The 23,395-nt window shown below is 43.3% G+C and overlaps 1 protein-coding gene across 2 annotated transcripts; it reads right to left on the minus strand.

Moving 5' to 3' along the window:
* Window positions 1-4,132: 4,132 nt before the first annotated feature.
* Window positions 4,133-18,227, minus strand: LOC142194332 (interferon-induced GTP-binding protein Mx1-like). Of its 2 annotated transcripts, none has more exons than XM_075263399.1 (13): window positions 18,184-18,227; window positions 16,491-16,681; window positions 15,994-16,131; window positions 15,747-15,901; window positions 15,397-15,535; window positions 13,375-13,573; window positions 13,160-13,238; window positions 12,424-12,546; window positions 10,984-11,128; window positions 9,624-9,782; window positions 8,668-8,744; window positions 4,947-5,222; window positions 4,133-4,635 (listed from the first exon to the last, which is right to left on the minus strand). In XM_075263399.1, exons 2-13 carry the CDS (start codon window positions 16,678-16,680, stop codon window positions 4,405-4,407), a joined length of 1,911 nt encoding a protein of 636 aa, XP_075119500.1. In that variant the 5' UTR covers window position 16,681; window positions 18,184-18,227; the 3' UTR covers window positions 4,133-4,404. The 2 variants fall into 2 exon arrangements, with proteins under 2 accessions (XP_075119500.1, XP_075119501.1); XM_075263400.1 differs by lacking the exon at window positions 18,184-18,227 and adding an exon at window positions 17,202-17,262.
* Window positions 18,228-23,395: the final 5,168 nt, after the last annotated feature.

The following is a 23,395-nucleotide window of genomic DNA, read 5'->3' on the forward strand; positions in this document are numbered from 1 at the left end:
TTGAGCTGCAGTAGCAGAAGGCTGGACAATGAAGAGGAGCAGTGTGAATGGCCCCTAACTGGGCACAGCAGAAAAACATTATCCAGATATGTCTCTACCAGCCCTGACCTACGCCTTGTATGCGGCATTCTGCAATTTTGGGCAGTGCAGAGTTTGGGGAGGGCCCTGGCGCAGAAGATAATCAGCCACTTTATGAAGGGATTATTATGGAATATATATCTGGCTATATTTGTCATTATAGCGGACACTGCACACCGCCATCCAGGGCTCCACCTAAACTTGAGCCCATCTGCAACAGTAAATCCACTGACTGTCACCCAGCTCTCCAGGAAACAGATTCAATGGTCTGACCACAGAACATGTCCGATCTCTAAGACAAGGATAGGAAAAAATGACCGTAACACAATCTGCTTTTGTAATGTCCTGGTACTGGTCGTCCCATTCCCTTTAATAGTCCTTGCAGACCGAGATGGTATGGACATTTGCATATAAGGTAAAGAGATTCCTCCCCCTTCATTCCTTCTATATATTACCAGAGTCCAGCACACAGGGGGTCTATTAATGCGCCATCTTGTGGATGTTTTTGTGAACTACACCCGCCTATACTTGCCATTGTAATTTGAGTTGCCAATGTGAAGGTGTGTCCATTATGATCAGGTGACCTTCAGGACCAATCAAGCTCCCTTGACTGGCCTGGAGGAGGAGGAGTTACAGCCCCCTCTAGGGGGGTTGGGGACCTTTTGTCTTTTTTCTTTTTGTGTGGGGCCATCGAGCACATGGAAAGCTGAAAATGGCAGCCAAGTCTCAGGGCACTCCAAGCAGAGATGTCTTTTCCTCAGTACTCAAGATTCTCCTCAGAGAGTGTTTTCCTCTGAAGCTCCAAGCCTACAAGCACTAAAGTTGACGGACCTGGTTATCCATACATCTGGGAACCTCACACGTATCTCTCTATTCAAGTAAGTCTTTGGGACAAATCTATATTTAAGAAGCCCATAGCTAGTCTGGCAGAAATTGAGGGTCTCCCGCTGCTGAAAAATTGTATTTGCTCTTCTACATACGTGTACCCAGTTTGTTGAGGACTAACCCCCTGGATACAGGCCATCTTTACAAGTATATACAAGTTTAACTATCCAAGCAACTACTAATTAAACTATCCAAAGCATTCTTGCTCCAAGCTCCATCACCTGCTCAATTGGACACTACCTACAAAGATCGCCGTATTGTATGTGAAGAATTACTCCATATGTACATTTGTATTACTTTGTCCTGCTAGTAAAAGAGCAACGACTACCCCCGAAGCCTGGTTGTCTGTTGTCATTGTCAGATATCACGTGGGGGTGGGTAGTCGGGGACATCAAAAAGGAGATTTTGTGCACACTTGGGACCCAGGGACCCCCTGAAAGCTGGCCACATCTGATATATTACCCGTGATACCAGCCCTGGCCCTCCTGAGTGTTACACCCACACAGGCGGGGCAGCGTACGCACTTCTCGCTGCCCCAGAGTATGGGCGCTGGTTCAGGACGCTCTGGACCTCTGAGAGCCGCCATGTTCTTGTGGATGCCGGCCGGCTGACAGCTCCGCCCACATAGAGAAGCGGCACCCATGCAGGTGAGCTGCTGATGGGGCTGGGATGACGTTATCCCAGGTCCTACAGCGTCCCAGGTCCTGCAGCGAATTCAAAAGTGAAAAGCACCGGTCACGGGAGTGAATTGCGGTGGTGTACGGGAATTCCATTTAGCCTATTGTTCAATCCGGGACCCAAGGTATGTATGTGCGCAATTTCAGCCAAATCGGTTTGCCTGTCTAGGTGTCATTGCGTCCCCTTTATTGCATCCCCTTTATTGCGTCCCCTTTCCAACCCCCCTTCCCCCCCTGACCCTTTGCACCCACCCCCGCAACCCCGGCCTCGACCTCCTCCCCTGCCTGGGGTCAGGAGCTAGGCCCGAGAGGGCAATAGAGAGTTTATGGCTTGCTATGCTAAAAAGTGTATGGGATTGCAGAGCTGGTGGCATGAGTTGTGGTTTTGTGGGGGTCCTGGCAAAAACATAAGTCTGCGATTATGACGAAAAGTAGCCTATCGTTCAATCCTGCCTAGGAACTATATTTGTTGAAAATTTGAGCCAAATCGGTTGAGCGGTTTTTGTGTGATTGAGGAACAAACATCTAAACATCCAAACACACATACTTTCACATTTATAATATTATTATTATTATTAGTAATAGTAGGATAGTCCTAGGAGCCCTGACAGTGTCATACACTATGTATTATAGATATATATAGTTCTAGGAGCCCTGACAGTGTCAAACACTATGTATTATAGATATATAGTCCTTGGAGCCCTGACAGTGTCATACACTATATGTTATAGATATATAGTTCTAGGAGCCCTGACAGTGTCAAACACTATGTATTATAGATATATAGTCCTTGGAGCCCTGACAGTGTCATACACTATATGTTATAGATATATATAGTTCTAGGAGCCCTGACAGTGTCATACACTGTGTATTATAGATATACATAGTCCTAGGAGCCCTGACAGTGTCATACACTATGTATTATAGATGTATATAGTCCTAGGAGCCCTGACAGTGTCATACACTATGTATTATAGATATATATAGTCCTAGGAGCCCTGACAGTGTCATACACTATATATTATAGATATATACACTCACCGGCCACTTTATTAGGTACACCTGTCCAACTGCTCGTTAACACTTAATTTCTAATCAGCCAATCACATGGCGGCAACTCAGTGCATTTAGGCATGTAGACATGGTCAAGACAATCTCCCGCAGTTCAAACCGAGCATCAGTATGGGGAAGAAAGGTGATTTGAGTGCCTTTGAACGTGGCATGGTTGTTGGTGCCAGAAGGGCTGGTCTGAGTATTTCAGAAACTGCTGATCTACTGGGATTTTCACGCACAACCATCTCTAGGGTTTACAGAGAATGGTCCGAAAAAGAAAAAACATCCAGTGAGCGGCAGTTCTGTGGGCAGAAATGCGTTGTTGATGCCAGAGGTCAGAGGAGAATGGCCAGACTGGTTCGAGCTGATAGAAAGGCAACAATGACTCAAATAGCCACCCGTTACAACCAAGGTAGCCAGAAGAGCATCTCTGAATGCACAGTACGTCGAACTTTGAGGCAGATGGGCTACAGCAGCAGAAGACCACACCGGGTGCCACTCCTTTCAGCTAAGAACAGGAAACTGAGGCTACAATTTGCACAAGCTCATCGAAATTGGACAATTGAAGATTGGAAAAACGTTGCCTGGTCTGATGAGTCTCGATTTCTGCTGCGACATTCGGATGGTAGGGTCAGAATTTGGCGTCAACAACATGAAAGCATGGATCCATCCTGCCTTGTATCAACGGTTCAGGCTGGTGGTGGTGGTGTCATGGTGTGGGGAATATTTTCTTGGCACTCTTTGGGCCCCTTGGTACCAATTGAGCATCGTTGCAACGCCAAAGCCTACCTGAGTATTGTTGCTGACCATGTCCATCCCTTTATGACCACAATGTACCCAACATCTGATGGCTACTTTCAGCAGGATAATGCAATGCCATGTCATAAAGCTGGAATCATCTCAGACTGGTTTCTTGAACATGACAATGAGTTCACTGTACTCCAATGGCCTCCACAGTCACCAGAGCTCAATCCAATAGAGGAGCATCTTTGGGATGTGGTGGAACGGGAGATTCGCATCATGGATGTGCAGCCGACAAATCTGCGGCAACTGTGTGATGCCATCATGTCAATATGGACCAAAATCTCAGAGGAATGCTTCCAGCACCTTGTTGAATCTATGCCACGAAGAATTGAGGCAGTTCTGAAGGCAAAAGGGGGTCCAACCCGTTACTAGCATGGTGTAACTAATAAAGTGGCCGGTGAGTGTATATAGTCCTAGGAGTCCTGACAGTGTCATACACTATATATTATAGGTATATAGTCCTAGGAGCCCTGACAGTGTCATACTCTATGTATTATAGATATATATAGTCCTAGGAGCCCTGACAGTGTCATACACTATGTATTATAGATAGGTTTCACAGGAATTAAAACAATATGGAGGTGAAATTTAGACATTTCATTTTTTTTCAATAATACATTTATTTAACCCTATAATTAACACAGTTCAGTTATCTGCTAATAAAGCAATGCTTGCTGTAACTTCTACTTATATTTTTTTTTCTCAACTATAAGTGCAAGTTGTCTCTATTCTAATAGACTAGACTAGGGAAGGTTACATCGCTGTTTGGCCAGGAGTCATACATATAGACTTCCCATGTTTAGCTATGGCTAGCAGCATATAGAAGATATTCTAGCGGTATTTGATGGACCCCCCCCAACCAATCCTCTTTAATGCCCTCAGAGATTTGTCACTTTAAGAAGATTGTTTAGCCTGGGAAGCGGAGTAGACGTTTATGGGCCTCTGACAACCGGTGGATCCTTTGCTTCAGGAAATTCCTGGTGCTTGCGAGATCTTTACTTTCTTTCAGAAGGGAATCGTGTGCTTCTCTTTGTTGTAGGAGTTGTAGCATTTCCTTCTGGAGCAGCTTCCCATATTCTTGTAGAATGTGAAACTGGATGATGAGAGGAATCTGATTGGCGAGCCGGTCTGTAGCGCCCTGTGTGATAAGAACAACAATGGTGACCAAGGCTGGCGCAAAATTCCAAGGAACTAGTCTGATACTAGTGCCCGCAGCCTCTAATGGAACTGCCGGAATTTTTCAATGCATTTCGATACATTATTATATAAGTGATCAAAACCACTAGAGTGGGGTCTAAAAATACACAGTACAGTAAGGTAAGATAAGATAAGATGTCTTGTGTCTGTCCAGGATGTGTAGCCCTAACATGTAGGATTGGGAATAGATATCAGGTATATAGAGAGGTGTCAGATTTTGCTTAAATATAAAACATTTTTTTAAATTTTTACCTTGAAATACGCCTCTACATGATGGGTCATCTCCTTGACAGAGCACTGGAATAGGTCCACCGCCTGTCTCTGCTGTGTCACGGGCTGTGCAGAGTTGTTCTGTCTATAGATACCCTGTCCAGAGATGTCAGGTTGGACAGTATTATTAAAGATACTCTCCAGATCGTATCGGTAACACTTGTCCTGGGAGTAGACCATTTGCTCCATCAAGAACTGGGTTTTGATAAGACTGTCGGCAGCATCTTCTTGTGACTGTCTCAAGTTTTCAATCTTCGTCTAGAGGAAAAAGAGAGGTCTTAAAGAGGTTTACTTATTGATGACCTTCCCTTAGGACAGGCCATGCACAGGGGTGTAACTATTGTGGTAGAGTGGCTGACACAGGGCCGGGACATTAGGGGGCCCGGCGACAGCCGCTGACGCTGCGTTTTTTTAAAAATAGGCCCTATTTAATTACCGATCCTGGCTCCTGCTCATGGTCGCTGTCACTTCTCCTTCTGCGGAGGCCACCGTGAGCTGGAGTCGGGATCGGTGAGTGACACTATTATTATACTTGGGGGTCTTTTCAGTTGGGGTCTTCGATGTCGGTTGGGGGGGAGCCATGTCAAAAGTTTGCCACGGGGCCCCGCCATTCCTAGTTATACCACTGGCCATGCAAATGTGATTGGTAGAGGTCTAATACCCGGGACCCCTGCTGATCAGTAGTTTGAAGTGACAGTGACACTTCTTGAAAGCTGCCTATACCACACAGGTCATGTGACATCACAATTATTAGTCAAATAGCCTGTGAACAGCTCAGCCCCATTTACGTGAATGAGGCCGAACTGCAAAACATGCATGACCCCTATACCATGTATGGCACTGTGCTTGGTTTTCAGTAAAGAAGTTGCAGGACTCATCTAAATTCTTTGGTCCCTTCAAACAGCTGATCAGCAGGGAGTCATGAGTGTCGGGTCCTGCCACTCAATGATTGATAACCTATCTTAATTACAAGCTGCCAAACCTTACACAACCACTAGGTGGCCACATAGTCACATATCGGATATCCCTTTAATGGCCCTTTAACTCTTTCGCTGCCAGGCACGTACACTGTACGTGCTCCCAAGGTGGCACTTCAATAGCGGAGGACGTACTTAGTACGTCCTCCCTACTAATGCCGATATCTCTGGACTGCATCAACCTATCTTGATGCTTTAAAATGCATTTTAAAGAAGAGACTCTCATCTTTAAAATGATACCAGGGACTTGATGATTATACTTATAGTTTTGTAGTGATTCACTGTTGAAAACACTATTTGGCATTGAGATCCAACTGCAGATCTCAATTCCCGACAGCGTTTCAACAGTGAATTGCTCCAAAACTGTACATCCAATCATCGAGTTCTTGATATAATTTTAAAGATGAGATTCTCCTCTTTAAAATGCAATTGAAAGCATATGTTGATGCAGTCCAAAGATATAGAGCTCCAAAGTGTCCCCCCCCCTCCTGTCTAAGCAAGCTAACAAGAAAGGAAGAGGGACACGGAGCAGTGCAGCAGAGAGAGAAAGACAGAGAAACGATCAGACTCCCTGCATAACTTGTATGTGACAGCAGGAGGGGGGTGGCAGGGACTCTATTGTCCCTATTAACCCTTCTTCTGCCAATCAGAGCGTATACTATACATTTGTCTCTGATTGTCACATACAGTTATAATGTAATTCCCCCCTGAGCTTTACTAGTGGGGTATTCTTATGTTATACCTCCTGAACATAACCAGGAAGTTTGTTGGCACTGTGATCCAGACGTTTACCATTGTCCAGGTCGCAGCACCAAAAAAAAGTCGCACCAAACACTTACACAACATATACATAAAGTCGCAAATAAAGTTTACATTTCACCCAATCCCTGTCCATATCTGAGCTTTCTACAGTAAAATACGTCTCTAGTGATGTCCGTTACACACTAAAATAATAGTAATAACGATTATCACTAGAGATGACGTATAGATTGCTAAAATTATTATAGGGGGATGGAAAATAACATTTTTATGTAAAGTCCTATTTAATTTGCATGCACAAAATGGGATGGCGCATTTCTGCGATTTTGGCGATTCTTTAACACCTGCCCCTGTAAATATATACATGTGTGGTATGTATGAACTCCTGAGAACCATAAAAAACCACCAGATACTGAAGTTTTAGACAAAAATACAAAGAATATTTTATTATATAAAAAATACATATAACAATACAACATAAAAGGAAATAAATAAAGGGGAAGCTGAAATACCCAATGAACGGAGTGGAGATGGAAATACAGATAAGTATGCACAATGCAAGATAAATAAGTATAACTAGTGTAGTAATGGGTCAATATATATCAATAAATGTACAAACGGGTGTACCACAACCACAACAAGAAAAAGGCAGAGTATAGTGCTAGGATTGCAGCAGCCACATATCACAGTTGCAAGTCACCCGTCAAGATATAATAAACATAAAGACCCATATATGATGTAAAGGTGAAAGGTTATGAAAACAAATGCATACAGACCGTATAGGCCCTAGGGCCAAATATCCAACTCCACACGACACCCGACAAAGCCCTAACGGGCGAAACGGGGCTTACAAATGTCTTAATGGGTCATCGATAGCCACATCCACCTTCATGCAACTTTGCGACCAACACAAATAATTTTTTGAAAAAATACGCTAAAACACATATTTGCACCTAAAACTCATGTTCAATCTCACATTCATATACAAAATACTTTTAAAATAATAGCTTATGGTATATACAATGTGTAAATATACTATATGTACCGCAAACATCAACTACAACAAGAGCTTGGACTCCCAAAAACACGAATACAGAAGACAAGCAGGATTTTGCTGTTGTTCACTAATATGTTAAAAAGCTATACTGCACCTACCAAACTGTGACTGTGATACCAAAATCGAACTTTTTTTCAGAGTACACAGCATACCGTATATAAAAACACAATTTAATAGTTTATATATACAACCACCTTCATTCAACTTTGCCGCAAACAGAGATTGCTAGCAAAAATTGCGCAAAAATTCAAATTTGCCACTAAAGTTCGGCTCAAGAAATCCCTTTCTGCAAACATAATGTACTGTCCATAAAACTGCAATATGTGAGGAGTTCATACATTAAATGTACAAAACTATACCACCTATAGGTATAATCTCTGGTGTGATTGAACAGAGAACCATAAAAAACCACCAGATACTGAAGTTTTAGACAAAAATACAAAGAATATTTTAACATTTCCAGCTTCAAAGCAGAATTTTGTTCCTTCCAGTTCTAGCGATTTTCTGAAGACACGTGCATGCGGGTGCAAGCCATAGTGATATGTATGAACTCTGCACATGTTGAACTCTTATTTTTAGGAGGTTTGGTGCATTTAATTTTTTGTTTGGTTTCCGCTTTTAACAACTAATATAAATTTATTTGCATTTTTTCATAAAACATTCACTTTAAATCAAAATTGCATGAAGGTGCCTGTTCGTATACAGTACCAAGTGGCATTCTGACAATGCTGCAGGTGTCTACTTTAAGAAAATATATAGGTATGGGGGGGGGGGGGGGGTGGATGCTTTTTTAATGTTGCAATTTAGGTTTGATTTGTCCATCTCAAAACTGTGAAAATTGCTCTGGCTACTGGAGGTGCAAAATTTCCAGAGACCCTTGGCAGCGAAAAGGTTAAATAACACCACTTACCTTAGTAACCTTGCAAAGATTATGGAAGTTGTGAAAATGTGTCCAGGCGATGTCACTGAAGGTTTTTCGTACAACGTCTAAAAGGAATAACAAAGTATTTGACAAATCGGAGAAAAATCAGATCTATCCTTACAGAGAATTCCTGGATAAAACCGTTATATAATAGGGTCAGGTAATACGGCAGAGACATTAATAAAATTGAAGGGGTTGACCAGGCAGGTTAAATTCATTTACCTGATCCGACAGATGATGACAGTGGGCAGCAACGCGATTAGAAGCAGAGCTCCAACCCCCAGGTCATGTGATCAGGAGCAGCACACCTCCTCCCAAGTCGCTTAGCCACCCCAACCTCCCTTCCCCAATTTGATAGGTATTTATTTCTATAGTCAGCCAGTCCCCATAGCTCAGGTAATGGATTACATGTTAGATCGGGGAAGGGCAGAGCAACCAGGGGTCAGAGTGCAGCTTCCGATCACGTGACCTGGGGGTCGTGACCAGTTCATCATTTTCCTCCGGATCAGGAAAGTGAATTTAAACTTTCTTTAATATAGAAGTAAGCCAGGAAATAAGTATTTGATTTCCCTACAGCACCCCCACAGGCGAAATAGAGAATTACACGGATCCCATTAATGAGATGAATGAATATCGGGTCCTCCAGAGATAATGACAGTCTTTGTAGCTAATAGATAAGGGTCCAATATCCAAGAGCTCCATCTACTAACTAGACCCCCTTTAGAGTATGAGTAGTCTGGTGAGGGATACATAACTAATTATTAGTTCCTGACCCAAAAAGTAAGTGGGAAATCGTATAACGTGTTACCCACACATCTCAGCCTCTTATTGATGGGACAGCTTATCTCAGACTTCAGCCTCCATGACCCAAGATGCAACGCTGCACACCAAAGTCCCCCATAAAGCCCCAGAATATCGCCCACCATAGACAATGACATCCTCACCCATGACATTTTTCAGCACGTCTCTAGCAGGATCTTCCATATCTCCAATCTTTTCTTTGACAATTGCTTCAAACGTCTTGTAATTGATGAACCCCGGGAGTTCTCTTCCTCGATGCAATTTCTCAAATTCTTCAATTTCCTCCTTTAGCACCGAATTATCTAAAGAAAATGATGACATACCAGTAGTTGGAATGAATTTTATGGGTTTTTTAGTAGTGTTTGGACAAAATGATCCTCCAGTTTGGTCCAAACTTGTTCAAATAGAAATGATAGGTGAAGTTATTATGCACTGGGGTCTCTGCAGACCCCATAGTACAATAGGTGGAGGCCCAAGGGAGGTGTAAAATAAAGCACCAAAACCTTCGTCTAATGTGATGTCATATGATGGGGTCAAACCTGAGGCCGTGATTGGGCCTCAGCATTGGCACGTTGAGTGTCATGACATCACAGAGAGCCCAGAGGTGGAAGACGCCAATCATTTTAGAATATTCAGGTTGAATCAGAATTGCCAAAAACTACAAGAGCCATTTTTGTATCTCCATCAATGTAACTTTTTAGGGGCTTGATTTTTGTGGTCTTGACATCATTTTGAGGTACATCTATCGCCACCATCAGTTTTTTTCAATTAAATCTACGTGGTAAAAGATAAAAAAAAAAAAAAACGTTGTAGGACCTTCTAAGATAATTGGATTGTCCAAAGTGGGCCCAACTTTGAAGAGGATCTATCACTACCTCCACCAGGTTAAGTTTTTAGCATCTGTTAATAGCTACCGCTCCATTGATTCCAGCACAGTTGGAATTCTCTCGCTAGCCCCCACCGTTCAGGAGTAACAAGCTCAGTTAGTTTTGGTACCTGATGTGCTATTTAAGCTCTGTAATGTCAGGTGGGTGGTGTCAGACAGGGATGAAGTGATTCAGACCTCCAATCAGAAGCAGCCAATGTCAGAGCTCAGAACCACACCCCTTGTCTGCTCTTGCCTGACACCGCCCTCCTGATAGTACAGAGCCTAAATAGTATATCAGGCACCAAAACTAACTGCACCTATTGCTCAGGAATGGTGGGGGCTAGAGGAAAAATTCTAACTGTGCCGGAATCACTGGAGCAGCAACTATTAAATGATGTAAAGGTGGTGAAGGGTCCTCTGTGAGTTCACAGACCTTTTTAATGTAGAAAGTGACCTTATAAAGTGAAGTTAGATTGAAAGTGAGGCCTTGAGAGCTTTTGGGTACTTGAGAAGAAGGCAAAACATGTGTCTTGTAATATAGTATGTTTCTCGCTGATCTGTACTTTGGAGGGGCCAATCAGATGCTGTCATTGGATCTTTCTCTAAGGGGGTCTCACCAAGAATAAAGAACTTACACATTTTGATAGCCTCATCCAGCTCGTTCTGCCAAGTATTGAAGAATTTCCGAACTTTGGCAAACAACTTGGGGGTCCTGGTAAGTGACACATACTCTTCGCCTTGGGTAACATGGGCAATGTCCAGATTAAATTGCTGAATTTTCTGTCATGGTATAAAATATATGTAAATAAAGTCAATACTGAAGAACAAGTGTATGTGTGCTGCTCCAGTCTACCAGGAGAACTTTACAGAAGACTATTATTGGAGACCATTGGGATCAGCCCCAATAACGGAGAGATCAGAAAAAAAAAATGCAACGTAAATAACCCTCAAAGGTCTGTTATAACCTTATGGAGTAACAATGGATGGGCAAATAAACAAAATAAAATTAAAGGGATCCTATCAGTAGAACTGCATTTTTTTTCTCCCTAACGCGTAAGAATAGCCTTAAGAAAGGCTATTCTTCTCCTACCTTTAGATGTCTTCTAAGTGCCGGCGTTTGGTATATAATCTGGTTTTCGTCGGTATGCAAATGAGTTCTCTCGCAGCACTGGAGGCGGCCCCAGCGCTAAAACCGCACTGGGGGCGGCCCCAATGCTGCTAGAGAACTCTCCAGCACCGCCTCCATCTTCTTCTGGAACAAGGTCTTCACCGCGTCTTCTTCCGGTGGTGTCTTCTAACTTCTAGGCCTCGGGCCTAAGGCAAGCCGACTGCGCATGCCCACCGGCCACGAGAAAATGGCCGTTTCCAATACTGTGTAAGTGGCCATTTTTCTTGTGGCTGTGAGCATGAGCAGTCGGCTTGCCCTAAGCCCAAGGCATAGAAGTTAGAAGCCACCGCTGGAAGAAGATGCGGTGAAGACCTCGTTCCAGAAGAAGATGGAGGCGGCGCTGGAGAGTTCTCTCACAGCATTGGGGACGCCCCCAGTGCTGTTTGAGTGCTGGGGCCCGCCCCCAGTGCTGTGAGAGAACTCATTTGCATACCAAAAAAAATAGATTTTTCACCGAATGGCTGGCCGGAGACGACTTATAAAGGTAGGAGAGGAATAGCCTCTCTTAAAACTATTCCGACCTTTGAACTAGAAAAAAAATGTTTAAATGGTAGAATCCGTTTAAAAACATGTAAACTAAAATAGAGAACCATAGACAATCGATGGCAAAAAAAACCTGCAAACATGTGTCGGGTCATGACCCAAGGAGAATGGATTGGTCCCAATGTAGTCAAGCTAATTGCATTAAATAGTGGTCTTCTAGAGAGGTAGACTTCTCAGAGAAGACGGCACAGAAAATGTATTCAGGGTAAGGGCCTGATCTTTGTATCTGGGTAAGGGCCTGATCTTTGGGAGAGGTTTCACTGTATCTTGAACATGGTGAGGAACTAGAACAGAAAAGTTGCAGACCAGTTCAGTATACAGTACTTATGCTTTTTTGTGCTTTATTAGCCCCTATACCACTTACCTCCACCAGGAAGGACAGTCTCTCGCTCTCGTCCTCAGGGACGCCTCTTCCGCACTTTTCTAGCTCATCTTTTGTGATCTGAAGTTTATTTTTTATCTGGTCCTCCAGGGCAGGCAGAGATTTCTGTGAACGTAAGAAAACTGTAAAATATCAAGAGTCTACCCGCAGAGTGACGTCACATAACCGTATGGGCAGCAACGTGGTGGAGAAGAGTGGAGAGGATTGGAGTGGTAGTTGGTCACAGTTAGGTTCATGGTGGCTGTAGATTTTACCAGAACTTCTGGGCTGGTGCAGTGATGGATGTTGGTGGTAATAGAAGATTCCAACATGGCACACAATGTGGTTCTGTCATCTGCCTGATGGTGGTTGGGGTGCTCATGATGTTTTATCACAAAGTGAAAATCACACAAGACTCGATGGATAAATCTTGCACATGTACCACTCACACACAGTACACATCATACACACCGCTCATACATTGAGTAGTAGTCCATTATACATAGGAGACATATTACACACAACAAGACACACCATACACATGGCACTTCAGTCATAGGACTTATGTCACAAACTGGCACCCAGTATGAGGAGTACACGTGTCAGGAGTACAATCGGTAGTACCCTCATAGTCACCTAATCATCCGAGACCCATTCTAAGAGATAAGATTTCCCACCTGGAGTGTCCCTTTAATATGTCTTACGTTGCACACTTCATCAGGATATTTAGGGGACTTACATTGATGTGCTCCACAAGTTCCGTCGTGAGTCGTTGAGCTAGACATGGGATGGTGGCCTTCTCCTCAGCTATGAGGTCACTGTAGTGATTGAAACAAGTCGATGATCAGATATGGACATAAAGAAAGAGGACATTTGCTTTATTACTGGACCCTCTGACCACAGCATAGTAAAATGTTTTTGGTTGGTTGGTAATGTTATCTGTCAGTGACTCACCAGAAAAACTCATGGTCCTCGAAAAAGTTCTTCTCCTTCTCGATGGCTTCCTTCAGTGACAGCCGCTCCTGGATCTCCTGCTGTCCCCGACACTTCACAATCATGTAGCCCTTCTTCAGGTGGATGACATTATTATTTACTATATTAACAATATCCTCCTCTGTTCCCTTGTCAATTAGATCCGGCTTAGTCAGGATTCCTGTGGTTGTAAAGAAAAAAATTACCATTTCTGTGTTGAAGACCATGTGCATCTTCTGGGAATTTTTGGTATGACGGTCTGAACGCATTTTCACTCTAGGATTGAGAATTTTTAATAAAACCCTTTTTTTTCTGTACTGTGTAAGCGGCCATTTTTCTTGTGGCCATGGGCATGCGTAGTCGGCTCTGCCCGAGGCCTACAAATTTGACCGCCTGCACCAGAAGAAGACACGTGAAGAGGACGCTCCTGAAGAAGATGGAGGCGTCTCTGGAGAGTTCTCTCGCAGCATTGGGGATGCCCACAGTGCTGCGAGAGAACTCATTTGCATACCACCGAAAACTGGTATTTCTACGGCAGCGCAGAGAAGACATCTAAAGGTAGGAGAAGAATAGCCTTTCTTAAGGTTATTCCTACATGTCAACAAGAAAAAAATGTGTTTTAATGATAGGATCCCTTTAACAATAAAAAAATTTCCCCGAACGTTTACATACGTCTTTGAATACTAAATTCTATTGACCTTGTTTGACATTGTCATTTTAAAAACTTCTTTAGTGACATCAAGTTTGTTGATCAGACCTTAAAGGGATCCTATCATTTAAACACTTTTTTTTCTAGTTGACATGTCAGAATAGTCTTAAGAAAGGCTATTCGTCTCCTACCTTTAGATGTCTTCTCTGACCCGCCATTCGGTAGACATACCGGTTTTTACCGGTATGCAAATGAGTTCTTTCTCAGTCTGGGGGCGGGCCCCAGTGCTCAGACAGCACTGGGGGCGTCCCCAATGCTGCCAGAGAACTCTCTCCAGCGACACCTCCATCTTCAACAGCAACCGCCTCTTCTGCGTCTTCTTCCAGCTGGGGTCACACTCCGGCGCCTGCGCAGTCGGCTCTACCATCGGGACGCAGGTAAGAGCCGAGTGCACAGGCCGGCCAGCGGCCATTTTTTTTGAGGCTGCTACGCGCGCATGCGCAGTATGCTCCTGTAATTCTATGGAGAACAGGAGAGTACTGCGCATGCACGCGTCAGTGGCCTAAAAAAAAAAGGTCGCTGGCCGGCCTGTGCACTCGGCTCTTGCCTACATCCCGATGGCAGAGCCGACTGCGCAGGCGCCGGAGTGTGACCCCAGCTGGCAGTGATCCCAGCTGGAAGAAGACGCAGAAGAGGCGGTTGCTGTTGAAGATGGAAGCGTGGCTGGAGAGAGTTCTCTGGCAGCACTGGAGATGCCCCCAGTGCTGTCTGAGCGCTGGGGCCCGCCTCCAGTGCTTCAAGAGGACTCATTTACACACCGGTAAAAAACGGTATTTCTACCGAACAGCAGGCTGGAGGCGACTAATAAAGGTAGGAGACGAATAGACTTTTTTAAGGCTATTCTGACGTGTCAGCTAGAAAAAAAAATATTTAAATGATAGGATCCCTTTAAATTGGGAACCCAAACATGCCTGGACCATCATAACCTGAAGTATGAGATGCCCATGATCCATTGGTGTGTAGAACAGAAGAACTTGGCACATAATGTAGAGTCAAGTCCTAAAGCAAAAATCAGATAGATTTCCCTTCTTGTACTGACTTACTAAACCACGCACCCACCATCCTGATCAGGATAGTCGCGCTCTTAGTCAACTTCTATTACCATCTATTGTAGGACAGAATGGACTTGTGATCCTCGGATTTGATTTGCCTTCCATTGATTGCTAATGTCTTTATAGAACGTAATCCTACTAATAGAAAATGGAATAGGATGGGACCAACACGAATCATAAGGTCCACTTGCGCTTTCTTTCTTGGATATACACACTTGAATATGTCTATGATCCCAAACTCACCTAAAGTTCTTTCTCCACTTGGATCCACCTCTCGTGCCATCTCAAGGGCTTCCGTTGTGGCAATGTCTACATTACAGGGCACCACAACCAAACAGATTGTTTCTTGCCTCTCAATATACTTCTTGATGAGTCTTTTGATCTGGAATTATATGGGTTACAGTTAGATCACCTGATACATCAGTCACGGGGTAGAGTTTCAAGGATAGTCGTCATGACTTAGGAGTTCCCGATCCCACTACGGACATGGGCCATATGTACAAATTCTGACCTGGGGCTTTTATACAAATGTTGTGTCTTTATAGCTATGTTAAGGTATTCTTTCCAGAAATAACTGTGGTTTGATTCCTTACCTTCTCCCCAATGTCTCTTGGTTGGTTCCCTACAGCAACTCTAGCGATTCCAGGCAGATCGATGAGCGTCAGGTCAGGGACTTCAGGAGAGACCACCTCAAGGCTTATAAGCTCAGAACTGATCCCCAAACCTGGACCAGCCATTGCATCCTGAGCTAAAATATAGTGTTAGAAACAATAAAATGGCCGAAAAATAATAACAACATAACAGAATTTTTGCCACCTAGGAACAGATGATACCGCTCACCTTTCATGATCTCCTTCTCCACCTCCATGGGGTTCTCCAGCTCTTGGTTGATTGTTAGGTAACTGATTTTTCCCCTCCATTCAGAATCCTTTTTACCTTTGATAAGTTTCAGCTCTAATGGACACCGGGTGACGATACCTGCAAAGTAAGAGGATGGTCGGGAAGTCAAAGATCTGGTGTCCGACTCAACCTTGGTGTGTGGAGCTGGGGTAAGGGGTTAGCTGCCCGGAACCCAAGAACTGGACCAACTGGTGCAGCGTGAGACTGGAGCTTGTCTCTAGACCACCAGGAACATTATGGCAGTAATATTTTGACACTGAGTCTTTGGATAACTTTGGCGCCTCTCACACCTTTCGGGGTCTTTATTAAGACTCATATGGGGGACGTGAATTTTAATAACTTCCCCCAGTGAGTTTATTATAATAAAGCTAAAGCTGTGTCTATAGAAGCTGCTGCTCATGTTGTCTGTGTGTGCAAGGTCCATAAGCTGTCCTCACCGCTTCCTCGGGGTAATGTGATTCCAGACAGGGCCTCCAGGACGGAGCTTTTACCAGAACTCTGATCCCCAATCACAGCGATCGCCGGTAATGCCAGATCCTTCTCCACCCCCAGTGACCTCAGGGAGTCAATGAGATCAATACATGGGCGGATCTTCTCCTCATAGGTGTCATGTAAGTAACTTGACATTCTGTAGGTACAAAAGTATGTATTTCGATTTTTAATATCAATGGGTGGTTGTGCTTGGTAGTGCAGACACTAGAAGTCCTGAATAGGACTAAGATGCCCTACCAGGCACTGCCAGGAATGTGGCACTCAATGGAGCCCCTTCATTCTTCTGACTGGTAGGGCCTAGAGGATCCTCTGATGACCTATCCTCAAGCCTGCTTCATACAGACAGATTTGATCCGGAAGATATGGACTAGGTGTTGGCAGTATTTCTTGGACCAAATCCTGAGCCGGCACCTGGACGTCCACCATCATAGTCATCTAGGAGTCCCTGCTCTACTGTTCCATACTGTACTTCTGCCACAGAGAAGTAGAGACTCTTAGTATCATAGATGACTATGATCTTGGGCATCCAGGTGCTGGCTCAGGATTTGGTATGGAAATAATGACAACATCTGCTTTGTATCTCCAAGACCAAATCAGTCCTTGCGAAGCTGGCCTAACAGTAGTAAAAGTAGTCACGTAAAAAAAAACATACTTACCTGTCCCACCTGCTCCAGGGCACTTCATTCCTGCAACTCCCAGGTCCCCAAGGCTCGTGACTGCTGAGGACAATTAGTGGCTTAAAGAAAGGACACGGGAAATCACAGGTGACGTTTGCGAGTAACATCTTGGTTCCTTGCCTCAGGTCACGGATTGGCCTCAGTGGTTACGGCGGAGAGAACTTCCACCTGAAGAAGAGGAGCACCAGGTCCGGACCATGGTGGGAGACACCGGAGCACCGGGACAGGTGAGTATGGGTTTGTTTTGTTTGCCAAAAACTGTACCCAAAAATAAAAGCTCAAGTGCCCCCCCGATCACATATAACAATAAATAATAAACAACATAAAGACATTAGGTCTCTGGGGCTCCAAAATGTCCGAACTATTAAAATATAAAAAGATTTATCCCAAAAGAATAAAAATGGCCAAATGGAGATTTTTTTTTTCTCAACACTTCTCCTAAAAAAAATGAAGTAAAAAGAGATCAAACCATCAGACCTTCCCCAAAATGGTATCAATAAAAACGCCATATTGTCCTGCATAAAAAGACGCCGCACCCAACTCCATGCATGTAAATATGAAAAATTGACAGGTGTCACAATATGGCGGCACAAACATTTTTTTTTTTTATTTTGCAAAGTTTAATTTTTTTTTTAAAAAGGTATCAATACATTACAAATACTATATAAATTTGGTATCGCCGTGATTGTACCGACCTTCAGAATACAGGTAACATGTCATTTATTCTACATAGTGAATGCTGTAAAAAAATTATAAGAGAATGGAACAAATGCATCCCCCCCCCCCCCAATTCCACCTCATTCAATTTGTCCCACAAACAATAAACCATCATGTGATTCTGTGAACTGAGAAATGATAATAATTCTGGCTCTTGGAATGGGGAGAGGGAAAAACAGAAATGCAAAAACAAAAGTCGTCATGAAAAGGTTAAGCAGTCACAGAGAGGATTTTGCTGTCTCACCTGTCTGGGTGCGCGGAGCTCGGTGCGACTACAGCCTTGGAGAGGATGGAGCAGAGTGAGAGCTTCTATGGCAGGAAACAGGGATGGGAGGGAGAAAATCCTCATTACAGGAAAACGAAACTAAGAATGCCGAATCTCAGAGAAATGAAAGTCCTCCCAGGACCCCCCCCCCCCCCCCCCCGAAATGCAGAGTCACAGAAACAGACATGGAATCGGATGCAGTTTTGTTTTTGTTTTGATCCAATACAAAGGAAATAAACATCTATATAACAAAAGAGGTGTAACTGCAATCATATACAAAGAGAAATACTGCATTTTTCTGGAACAAAGGTGAAAACCTTTGATAGATAGTTAGACAGATTAGATAGATAGATAGATAGATAGATAGATAGATAGATAGATAGATAGATAGATAGATAGGAGATAGATAGATAGAGAGAGAGAGAGAGAGAGAGAGATAGATAGATAGATAGATAGATAGATAGATAGATAGATAGATAGATAGATAGATAGATAGATAGATAGGAGATAGATAGAGAGAGAGATAGATAGATAGATAGATAGATAGATAGATAGATAGGAGATAGATAGATAGATAGGAGATAGATAGATAGATAGATAGATAGATAGATAGATAGGAGATAGATAGATAGATAGATAGATAGATAGATAGGAGATAGATAGATAGATAGATAGATAGATAGATAGGAGATAGATAGATAGATAGATAGATAGATAGATAGATAGGAGATAGATAGATAGATAGATAGATAGATAGATATGAGGCAGATATGATAGATAGATAGATAGATAGATAGGAGATAGATAGATAATAGATAGATAGATAGATAGATAGATAGATAGATAGGAGATAGATAGATAGGAGATAGATAGATAGATAGATAGATAGATAGATAGGAGATAGATACATAGATAATAGATAGATAGATAGATAGATAGATAGATAGATAGATAGATAGGAGATAGATAGATACATAGATAATAGATAGATAGATAGATAGATAGATAGATAGATAGATAAATAGATAGATAGATAGATAGATAGATAGATAGATAGATAGATAGGAGATAGATAGATAATAGATAGATAGATAGATAGATAGATAGGAGATAGATACATAGATAATAGATAGATAGATAGATAGATAGATAGATAGGAGATAGATAGATACATAGATAATAGATAGATAGATAGATAGATAGATAGATAGATAAATAGATAGATAGATAGATAGATAGATAGATAGATAGGAGATAGATAGATAATAGATAGATAGATAGATAGATAGATAGGAGATAGATACATAGATAATAGATAGATAGATAGATAGATAGATAGATAGATAGGAGATAGATAGATAATAGATAGATAGATAGATAGATAGATAGGAGATAGATACATAGATAATAGATAGATAGATAGATAGATAGATAGGAGATAGATAGATACATAGATAATAGATAGATAGATAGATAGATAGATAGATAATAGATAGATAGATAGATAGATAGATAGATAGGAGATAGATACATAGATAATAGATAGATAGATAGATAGATAGATAGATTGATAGATAGATAGATAGATAGATAGATAGATAGATAGGAGATAGATAGATAGATAGATAGGAGATAGATAGATAATAGATAGATAGATAGATAGATAGATAGATAGGAGATAGATACATAGATAATAGATAGATAGATAGATAGATAGATAGGAGATAGATAGATACATAGATAATAGATAGATAGATAGATAGATAGATAGATAATAGATAGATAGATAGATAGATAGATAGATAGGAGATAGATACATAGATAATAGATAGATAGATAGATAGATAGATAATAGATAGATAGATAGATAGATAGATAGATAGATAGATAGATAGGAGATAGATACATAGATAATAGATAGATAGATTGATAGATAGATAGATAGATAGGAGATAGATAAGTGATATGTAGGAGTCAGTTGTCCCTTCCAAACTTTTTTGTGAAATTGCCTTAAAGCAGTATTCCCCATGTACATAATCATATCTATATCTATATTTGTAGATAATTAAAAGTTTAACACTTTTGCAAATATAAGTAATTAAAAATTCTGCAAAGTTTTAAAGATTTTCTGTAACTTTCTTAGTGGTGACAGTCTTTTATCTTCATCGGTTGCCAATGGTTATGACCACTAATACAGAAACTTTCTATGCTCTGGGACTTGTCAGGTACCCATCCATGATTTTCTTATTGTAGCCGGGTTATCAGGCAGGGACACGACATGTAGCAGGAGATATCCCGGCCACAATAAGGACATCATGGCTGATTTTCTGACCTTAGAAAGGTCCTGCACTCATGGTCGTATCCATGGGTAACCGATCAAGAAAACAAGACTGTGACCACAAGATATTTAGAGAAAATCTTAAAAACGCTGCAAAATGTCTAATTATATTTGCAAAAATGTTTAACTTTTAATTATCTACAAATTTTAAAATAATAATGTACATGGGAATATCCCTTTAACTGTATTGTTTTGCTGCCACCTACTGGTGTGAGGAACTATTGCCAAGGACTCTACTAATGTGAGAGACAATAATCTCCCTGCTTCTGCCTGCTTAATGGTGCGGTCCAAAGGAAGTAGACGTGGAGCAGGAAGACAAGAGCAGCCAGTTTGGGCCCAGATTCTGTGCTGTGAGGACCTGTTAGAGGCCATGTCTGACTTAGGGGGCAGTAGAAGGCCGAGAGTCAGGCAGAGGCTGACAGGAAAAAGTGGCAGTGTTACTAAGAGAGTTCTTAGAGACTAAAGCCCGGCTGAGAGACTTTCTATGGACGGCTGACACTCAACAAATTTTGCATAGATTATTTTCTGGAGTTCTTTCACCGTTATGGAGGATTGTTGTGTGTGTGTTATGCATACCTCCCAACCGTCCCGATTTCCGCGAGACAGTCCCGATTTGGGTGACATGTCCCGCGGTCCCGGTTGGAGGGAGGTATGTCCCGATTTCAACTCAGATCTGCGTCCAGAGGACGCAGATCTGAGTTGAACACACATGCGGCTGAAGGAAGGAGCTGACACAGGTCAGCTCCTCGCTTCGCCGCTGCCTGCCTCTCTCCCTGACACACGCGGCTGAAGCTGCTCGCGTGCTCGCTTCGCCGCTGCGTCTCTCTCTCTCGCTGACACATGCGGCTGAAGGAAGGAGCTGACCTGTGTCAGCTCCTCGCTTCGCTGCTGCCGCCGGCTCCTGGTTTGTACATCGCGTCTACAAGCCAGGAGCCGGCTGCAGCAGCGAAGCGAGGAGCTGACACAGGTCAGCTCCTCGCTTCAGCCGCATGTGTCAGCGAGAGAGAGAGACGCAGCGGCGAAGCGAGCACGCGAGCAGCTTCAGCCGCATATGTCAGGGAGAGAGGCGGGCAGCGGCGAAGCGAGGAGCTGACCTGTGTCAGCTCCTTCCTTCAGACGCATGTGTCAGCGAGGGAGCGGAGGAGAAGGTAAGTTTAATGTGGAGGTGGAACGTGAATCTGGGGGCAGATGAAGGAGAGGACGGCATGACATTGGGGCAGAGATGGGGGACATGAATCTGGGGGCAGAGATGGAGAGGACATGAATCTGGGGGCAGAGATGGAGAGGACATGAATCTGGGGGCAGAGATGGGGGACATGAATCTGGGGGCAGAGATGGAGAGGACATGAATTTGGGGGCAGAGATGGAGGGACATGAATCTGGGGGCAGAGATGTGGGACATGAATCTGGGGGCAGAGATGTGGGGACATGAATCTGGGGGCAGAGATGGTGGGGACATGAATTTGGGGGCAGAGATGGAGGGACATGAATCTGGGGGCAGAGATGGAGGGACATGAATCTGGGGGCAGAGATGTGGGACATGAATCTGGGGGCAGAGATGTGGGGACATGAATCTGGGGGCAGAGATGGTGGGGACATGAATCTGGGGGCAGAGATGGAGAGGACATGAATCTGGGGGCAGAGATGGAGGGACATGAATCTGGGGGCAGAGATGGGGGACATGAATCTGGGGGCAGAGATGGGGGACATGAATCTGGGGGCAGAGATGGAGGGACAGGAATCTGGGGGCAGAGATGTGGGACATGAATCTGGGGGCAGAGATGTGGGGACATGAATCTGGGGGCAGAGATGGAGGGGACATGAATCTGGGGGCAGAGATGGAGGGGACATGAATCTGGGGGCAGAGATGGAGGGACATGAATCTGGGGGCAGAGATGTGGGACATGAATCTGGGGGCAGAGATGGAGGGGACATGAATCTGGGGGCAGAGATGGAGAGGACATGAATCTGGGGGCAGAGATGGAGGGGACATGAATCTGGGGGCAGAGATGTGGGACATGAATCTGGGGGCAGAGATGGAGGGGACATGAATCTGGGGGCAGAGATGGAGGGGACATGAATCTGGGGGCAGAGATGGAGGGACATGAATCTGGGGGCAGAGATGGAAGAGGGACATGAAACTGGAGGCAGATGAAGGGTGTATATGAAACTGGGGGAGAGATAGAGGGGGGACATATAATTTATGGGTGACTGTAGGAGGATTATACTGTGTACGGGCACATGAAAAATTAACGAGTGGGCGGAGTCAACACAAAAGTGGGTGGGGCTAAATTTGCCGTGGCGCGCTAAGCGCGATGCACATTTTGTCCCTCTTTCGCTTCTTCAAAAGTTGGGAGGTATGGTGTTATGGATAGGGTTGAGATGATCTTGAGATTTCAGGATCGATTTTAACCCCTTCCCGCCAATGGCATTTTTTGATTTTCATTTTTCGTTTTTGACTCCCCTCCTTCTAAACTCCATAACCTTTTTATTTCTCCGCTCCCAGAGCCATATGAGGTCTTAATTTTTGCGGGACAAATTTTTCTTCATGATGCCGCCATTAATTATTCTATATCATGTACTGGGAAGCAGGAAAAAAATTCAGAATGGGGTGGATTTGAAGAAAAAATGCATTTCTGTGACTTTCTTATGGGCTTTGGTTTTACGGCGTTCACTGTGCAGCCAAAATGACCTGTCCCCTGTATTCTGTGTTTCGGTACGGTTCCAGGGATACCAAATTTATATGGTTTTATTTACATTTTGACCCCTTAAAAAAAATCCAAAACTGTGTTAAAAATTTTTTTTTCTAAAAGTCGCCATATTCCAACGACTAAGTTTTTTTTATACGTAAGT

The sequence above is a fragment of the Leptodactylus fuscus genome, chromosome 2 (genome assembly GCF_031893055.1).
Source record: "Leptodactylus fuscus isolate aLepFus1 chromosome 2, aLepFus1.hap2, whole genome shotgun sequence".
In the NCBI taxonomy this organism is placed as follows: Eukaryota; Metazoa; Chordata; class Amphibia; order Anura; family Leptodactylidae; genus Leptodactylus; species Leptodactylus fuscus.